General features: G+C 32.7%; 1 protein-coding gene across 3 annotated transcripts in view; it reads right to left on the reverse strand.

Annotated features, from left to right (window-relative positions):
* The window catches only part of mei-P26 (meiotic P26), a 67945-nt gene extending 64465 nt beyond the window's left edge, over positions 1-3480 (reverse strand). For 2 of the 3 annotated variants that reach the window (XM_069824205.1, XM_069824207.1), the window contains exons 1-3: positions 3352-3480; positions 2632-2857; positions 2133-2277 (exon numbers count right to left, since the gene is read on the reverse strand). In XM_069824205.1, the coding sequence (XP_069680306.1) occupies positions 2133-2277; positions 2632-2753 (267 nt within the window). In that variant the 5' untranslated portion in view covers positions 2754-2857; positions 3352-3480. Of the gene's footprint in view, positions 1-2132; positions 2278-2631; positions 2858-3182; positions 3202-3351 lie in introns of those variants that run through there. The other variant, XM_069824206.1, reaches the window with a different exon arrangement.
* Positions 3481-8147: the final 4667 nt, after the last annotated feature.

Here is an 8147-nt window from a genome sequence, read left to right on the forward strand (position 1 = left end):
TTGAAGTTCAGTTGTGGAAAACTCAGGTGTGACACTTTAAAAATTAAAGATCATAGTGAGTGAGTGGCTTGCGGCCGATATTGGTCACACAAAAGGAACCAGAAAGCAACTGTTTATGTGAAAATAAATGAACTGTTGTGAGAGTGAGTTCTTCATGACCTTTCAAAGAACAAGCCAATTTCTGGATCTATTCTGCAAACTGGGAAAGAAATTAAATAAACCAGTATTCAAGCTTCTAATAGATGGCTCTTAGTCCAATTAATTAATAATGTGCAGTGATATGCAGTACAGTATTAGAGTACAGTGTTAGATATTAAATAGAATGAGATTTTAATCAAGATGATTCACCAATGTAATAAGCGACAGAAAGCTGATTTAACGTGATTAGTGTTAAATGGAATATTTTGTACTTCTTGCAATTTGCGGCATGCCATTTTGTTTTTCATGTATATGAATGACAAAATATTCTATTTTAATGTCACACCTGAATAATACGGAAACCTGTCCACAACGGGAAAAAAATTAAGACCATGTCACTTCCGTCTTGAACAGGTTTCACTGTACTAGCAGTATCTATTAAAAGTTGGCCAACACATTGTTTATTAACAACTAAAATATAAGTATTGTAATCACGTATAACAAGTTTAATCACAGTTTATATTCACTTTGTTACAAAATGCAGCCCTCAGCCCTTTTTTATGATACCTAAACAGTTAAGTCCTTCATTGATGAAATATAGACTTTGAAAAACTACAGCCTTCATATGAAATTATCATCATTCACTACTACCTTAGCTATCACTTAGAACATAATATTAAAAAAAAAACTGCAGTCATCTCTTCTTCAATACAAATCTGTCTACAAATTTATGACATAATTCATGGTTAGCTGTTTTATTACTCTTAATGAGTTCTTTGTGTACACTCAGCTTGCAAAGAGCATCCAGCTGCCCCTCGGCCATGGTAAGACTCAACCAAGTCTTTACTCTTCTTAAAGTACTGAAAGAATTGTCTTTGCGCTTTGCGAAAAAAAGCCAGAGAGGAGTCATGACTCATGAGTCAAGAGAGCCACATGAGAGCGCATATGTTTCTGGCCATAATGCATTCTAGAAATTCTAAAATTCGCAGATTTCACTGCAAGGATAAGATGCAAATGGGCAATTCAAAAAGTTCAAAAGAACATGGGAAAACAAGACGATTTTGAATAAGGTCGTGTTTGATGTTATACATAAGTATAGAAGGTCTTTGAAATGGTGGTGGTGTTGGTGATGATGATGATGATGATGATGATGATGATGATGAAGGTGGAGGTTGTGATGGACTGAAGTTTAGTCTTCTTGAACGTATGTAACAACATTGATAATTATGCATATACTAAATTCCGCACATGGGTGTATTTAAACACTTCACGTTAAACTATGCAAATTGTGATGGAAGGTTTTCACTGCACCATAGCAGGACCTACCAGTATCCATGGAAGCTTTAAGAAGACAATCATCCTGCATTACTAGTTTCGGCTTGAAGCTGTTAAATATTCACTGCACCTTGTGACATTTTTCAGACAACACGGTATATTTTTGCACAACTTCATAAGATCAGGAATCAAGTACCTACTTTCGGGTTATTCCAATCTAACCTGTCGTAAATGCACATACTTGTTATTTCGACAATACATTATTGGAAAATATAAACGCAATATTACAAAAAACTATCCTAAATAAAAATATTACAGTTATCACCAATACTAATATTATGATGAACATGTAAACTGAAACCCCACTTTTATGTTATTCACTTGTAGGTATATATTATAGTTTAAAAGCTTAAGTCACCCAGTAACATTCACCAATATGCAAGAGATCTTACCTAACTTCAACAATGAACTTTTTTTTAATGGCATTAATCTAGAACTCAGATTTCGGGATACCCATATTTCACCATCTAACAAAAGTAAAATGTAGTGTATAAGATTTTCAACACTACGCACAGTAGAGAGTTCTCAATATTGTTAACAACTACCAAATATTAATGTATCAATTATGAAAGTGAACAGCAATAGTCTATTAACCACAATGAGAATATTTGGAAACATTACGCATACGAAATAAATATAAGAATACACATTAAGTTTACCTTTGTCTCTTGATTACATTTTGGACACTTAATTATGCTGTCTCTCTTTCCAGAGTCTCCCGTTTCATCCATTAGCATCTTCTCCAGACAAGATTCGCAGAAGACGTGCAGACATGACAATACACGTGGACTGCAGTATTTTTCGCTATATTGAAAAAAATATATATACACAATTTTACAGCGCTTGAAAAGCTCATATTACATCATCATACTTATTGTAAATAAAGATTAAAACAAAAATGTCTATTCAAGGGAAATAATTGAAACGTATTCAAGCGTATTATGTACAGTGTAAGTTTAATAAGAGATATTTTTTATTTCATTAAAAACGTTAGGAATGTATACCCCCGAAATGTATAAGAATTAATAGTAATTATTACTAATTAACCTATCCTACATATTCTTCGATTATGTAATCATAAACAAACGTAGGCATGTCAGGGTATTTCGTTTCGAAACTCGATGTACCGTATTCATATTTTTGTACATCCATTCTCACCTGCATATATTGCATATTTGATCCCGGTTTTCAGACGGACTAGATTCTTCTAGAGGGCCAGGACTGGTTCCTCCAAACCCATCTCCAAATAGGCCTAAATCATTTTCTTCATTGGAATCCATTTCCACGTTTGAATGACTGATTTGGCTATCTTGAATGTTTGTATAACTTCTTGGGTTGAAGATTGATAATTCCAACTTCAAGTTTTCACTGATGCAGACTCGACCTTAAAATAAAAAATTTATTTTGTACAATCTCTGTAATTATTACGACTGCAAAGTCTTTTACGACGGCTGCAAAACAATTGTCATTTTCGTGTCCTTGGACTTGTGTTTTTTTTTCTCCGAGAGCCGCTCAGCTTTGCTGCTGAGTTGTAACATCGATGCAGCTTTTCAGGCGTTCTAAAATTACGTTTCACACTGCAACTACATTAAACTATAACTTCAAGGCTGAGAATAGTGTATATTACATGTAAAGACACACAAGACTAATCAAATACAGTGAAAATTAAAGACGAAAAAATCAACAAATACAGTGGAGGTCAAATATACCAATGTCAATATTCGACGCACAGATATTCAAAGCACTGCCATTACGCTAAAATAAACTAAAAATTCATTGCATAATCAAAAATGAGAACAGAGCTACACATAGAAATGTATTAAAAGCAACAGAAATGATCATTCAATACGAATTTCGAACACTAAAAGCGACACTTACCACTGCCATGGCAAATGGCGCGAACCTCTCATCTGTTCCTTGCACACACCGCACATTCAATATTCTCTCTGATCAAATTCACACTCCTTGTTCCGCCATTTATTGTCGAAATTATATATTTCTCAAAGTAATACGAATTTAAAAGAAATGTAATTTATTTATGTCAGTTAAAATATTTTTTCAGGTATTAATAAATATATTAAAAGTTAAATATTGTATTGCATTCTTATTGCGAGCAGTATTAGTATATACAAGCCAACATTTCAAGGCTATATATGTGGGCGGGTGTTTGAATTCTGATTCGAATTTGTTTTTCAATGTTTTTTATGTATACTCGAGTGTAACACCGCGAACGTTTAAATTATTATTATTTTACTGAATAATTGCTTATAATTTTATTACTAGGTTTTATGAAGAAGTTCGTGTAATTATACTGGTAAGAAATTAATGTAATTTATGTAATGTTATTTATGCTTTATTCCATGTGTAAATACCCTTAATATAATATGTAATGATGACACTAAAATAATAAATTTTATAAATAAATATTTTTATTAGTTAGTTCAAGAACAAGTAAAACATACTTTTTTTCTCTCTTGAGGAGGGACCGGAAGACTTGCACTGCAGCCTGAGGCTTATTGTGCTTTTATTATGTTTATTTTCTTTATTTTTCTTTGTTACCATACTCTTCTTCTTCTGTCTTTCATACCGTATTTTATATTTTTTTTATTTCTCACTTTTATTTTATTTAGTATCTTTATTTGTTTTTATGAGACAAGTAGAATTTACTTTGTCCAATGTTAATAGTTGTTTTCGAACTGTTAAAGTATTGTAAATTGAAAAGGGAGAGTTTCTACTGAAAACTTAATACAATACAAAGAGATACTAAAAACATCAGATATTAGATTAATTTGGTGCATAAATCAAACATATTTCGTGGCAGATACAGAATATATATTATCAGATTTAGAAGGGCAAAACTTGTCGTATTCATGCCTATAACATTCTCAAAGTTGACTTTAACTCTGAGGTTGTGGGCTTATGTTTCACTTGTTTTTTTTTTAGCCATTGTTTTTTTTTTGTAATTCCTATCTCCACGTTTTAGTAAGTTATTAACAGTTTCAAATTCACATATCTAGTTTAAATGAATATATTATAACAGAGTATTCATTTTTAGAAAATAATTATTCTTTTCACACATTGGTTCTGACAAGAATTGCTCTTCCTATAGTAATAATTTTTATATTCTGTCGCACATACAGTAAATATTTCTGTTAAAAAAAATTATTTCGTGCAGGTGTGTTCGTGTCGTACTATAGTAAGATTTTTTATGTGGTAATCGCTACTTTAGCTAATCTAATAGCAATAAGATCTTGCGTGATGTGGTGTCAAGTGATGTTTTAAGACAGTGACATAGAACATGATAAAAAGCTCGACTTTTAAATATGTTCTTACAAGATAGATGAAAATGGAAGATCGTCACTTGGTTATCCTATCGCCACAAAGACAGGTATTTGCTTGATTTTCTAATAAACGTCTTTATATTAATAAAAATAACGCAGTATGTTTTTAAAATATATTTTGTGACTGTATTTATTTGATTTTACCTATTGAATCAACATATTATAGTTTTTTAAATCTCTAAACGTTTATATGACGAAGAATTCGATGTAAAAACTATAAAATAGGCCTAGGCCTACTTACTTGTTTTTAGTATACCTATATGGCAAACGATTTTTAGGTTCTAAATGGTCATTGTTCATTGTTTTGCATTGGCATCTCAATATAAATCTGTCACATACATATTTCCCATGTCTAGTTAAACTTTCACATGTTTATTAAGGAATAAGTAGTCTCCATTTTTTCCTAGTCCTTTATTCTTCATCACCACTGCCGCCGCCATAATCATCATAATCATACAACAGTATTAAGGATTAGAACTTGTCCTGTTCTATCTTCACGTCATTAAACCTTTCTCTCTTGTCATATGCCCCTGTATCAATTATAGTGAAAGGCCAAAACCCTACATGGGTTGTAGTACCAAGATGTGTATAAGACCAGTTTCGAAAATCTTGACCATAATCAATAATTTCGAAGGAAAAATTGTTCCGGGGCCGGGTATCGAACCCAGGATCTTTGGTTAAACGTGCCATCGCTCTACCAACTGAGCTACCCGGGAACTCTACCCAACACCAATCCAATTTTTCCCTCTACATCCACAGACCTCAAAGTGGGCTGACAAATGTCAAGCAACCAACATTGAGTGCACACTAATTCTGTGTGACTTAAATTGTGGTTTTCTGTTAACGAACAGTGACGTGTATTATGCAAATCAAGCTTTCAAGTATAACTCCCTGTAAAGTTGAAAGCTTGATTTGCTTGACCATAATCACATTGCAAAATTCAAATTTCATTTGTGTTGTTATATTTCTTTCTTATGGCTTAAAGTACTTTTTATAGTACTGGTACCACACATTTGTCTGAATTTACAGTTTAGTTTGAAATATTTATTTCTGTAATATGTGACAGATTTTAGCCATAAGAGTGACATTAGTTTAAAAAAGTGAAGAGAGTGAAGAGAAGGGGTTTCAGATTGGAATTTTTTCATTGTTAATGAATTGTAGAAAATATCGCATTGGACTTGGCCAATTGTAATGGTCGAAACAAGTACAATTGAAGAGCACAGGGAAAAAACAATCAAAGTCACAGTTCTCTTAATGTTGATGTCATCATCCAATTCAGTATATTACTCCAAAATTTATTGTTGTTCCTAATAAAAAAGTAGGAAAGGATGACTGTATGTGAAAATTCTCCTTTACCAGTTTTGATAATAAAAACACATAAAACTTGCAGTAATATACTGAATTACACGATGTCATCACCCTTATGAGAATTGTGACTTCCATTGTTTTTCCTCTGTACTTTTAAATTACTTTCTTCCTATCCCCACACCAACTTTTCACATGAAAATTTAGGCAAAAGCATAACATTTGAAACGTGTTTTCTTTAATTCACCAGCAATGGGGAAAGTTCCATGTAGATTCCTTTTCAATAAAGAATTTATTAGCTTAACAGTTACAGTAATAATTTGTCTGCTTTACAAAGGTTTGGGTTTCGTGTCAATTTTACTAATGGAAACTCTTGGATTGTTACCTAGCCTGCAAGACTTGACTGTCATGATTATGTTTCAGACATTGTGCAAGCTATCAGTGGCGAAGCTCTTAAGAGGCTTTTGAGGCTTAGTCTACCCAAAAAATTTGAGTTATAATTCCTAGTAACAGTAGGCCTATAAGTTCGTAATAACGATATATTGTAACACTTGGTTTCATTCTGATCCTTTCATATATTAAATTTCACTGCTGGCAGTCATTCCAGTATGTAGAGTTCAGTGCGAGGCTTTTGGCAGAAAACCTCTAAAGATATGGCTACAACCTTGACTATCAAGTTCTTACGAACCGAGGCTAGTCTTCCGCCACAATAATACGTTGCACTATGTTGTGTATTGGTGTGTTGTTGAATGTTAGTTTAATCAAAAGTGCTTGTGTGTGTGTTCTATATATTATTTTTGTGCAAAATAGCTTATAGTGAGAGAATATTGAGGTTATTATTTGTAGAATTAAAGGAGAAACCGTTTTCAAGTTGGACGTATGAAACACAATGTACTTACAAAGATATAAGATTGAAACCACATTTACATATTAAAATAGCAGATGGAAGAAGACAAAATAGAAATTTTCAATTTTCATATTAGGCTTACAGTATAAGAAATATTCCTTGGCTAACAGGGTGCTCTGAGACAAATGTTATATTGTTATATTTGTATTCTGTTTGGGGGTGAACATGAATGGTCATCATCTTTCTGTGGGATCTGTGTCACAAAAAATTTGATAGAAGAGCCTATAAACATCTGCAAGGTAAGCAGATTTCTTCAACCTATCCAGTAATTACACCACTGCAAAGCAGTACTATTTTTACTCTTGAATTTTATTTAAATTTATTTCACCACTAATATACAAGGCATGCAGTTTAGTACAAGATGGTGACAATAAATTACAATATCATAATGAAGACATACTACATTATTGTGAAATAGGTTTGAGATAAAATTTATATTCTTTTATTATTTAATATTATTACATTTTTTAGATATACTTTCTCATTTTAGGCAGGCCATTCTGGTGTTAAGTTTTGCAAATTAAATTAAAGTGCAATAAACATATATATGTAATTTATTTATAAACTGCAGGCACTTTTGGATTATCTACGTAACTAACGAACTATAATCTATGTTAACTGTATTCTCATTATAATACTCATCATGCACGCATGCACACGAGGCATGTGTGGGTATTGTAAAGTGGCAGTGATACGACTATACATATAACTTACAGTTTCCTTAATAATTTATGGAGTCCACACCTGTGGAGTAACGGTCAGCGCATCTGGCTGCGAAACCAGGTGGCCCGGGTTCGATTCCTGGTCGGGGCAAGTTAGCTGGTTGAGGTTTTTTCCGGGGTTTTCCCTCAACCCAATATGAGCAAATGCTGGGTAACTTTCGGTGCTGGACCCCGGACTCATTTCACCGGCATTATCACCTTCATCTCATTCAGACGCTAAATAACCTAAGATGTTGATAAAGCGTCGTAAAATAACCTACTTAAAAAAAATAATAATAATTTATGGAGTGAAAAGCAGTTTTATATAAGTATAAGTATATCGTACACCGTACTATTATTAGTTAAAAACTCAAAGTTATGATATGCTTGAACATAATACTAGAACAAATACTGTACTTT

This window comes from Periplaneta americana, chromosome 4 (assembly GCF_040183065.1).
Source record: "Periplaneta americana isolate PAMFEO1 chromosome 4, P.americana_PAMFEO1_priV1, whole genome shotgun sequence".
In the NCBI taxonomy this organism is placed as follows: Eukaryota; Metazoa; Arthropoda; class Insecta; order Blattodea; family Blattidae; genus Periplaneta; species Periplaneta americana.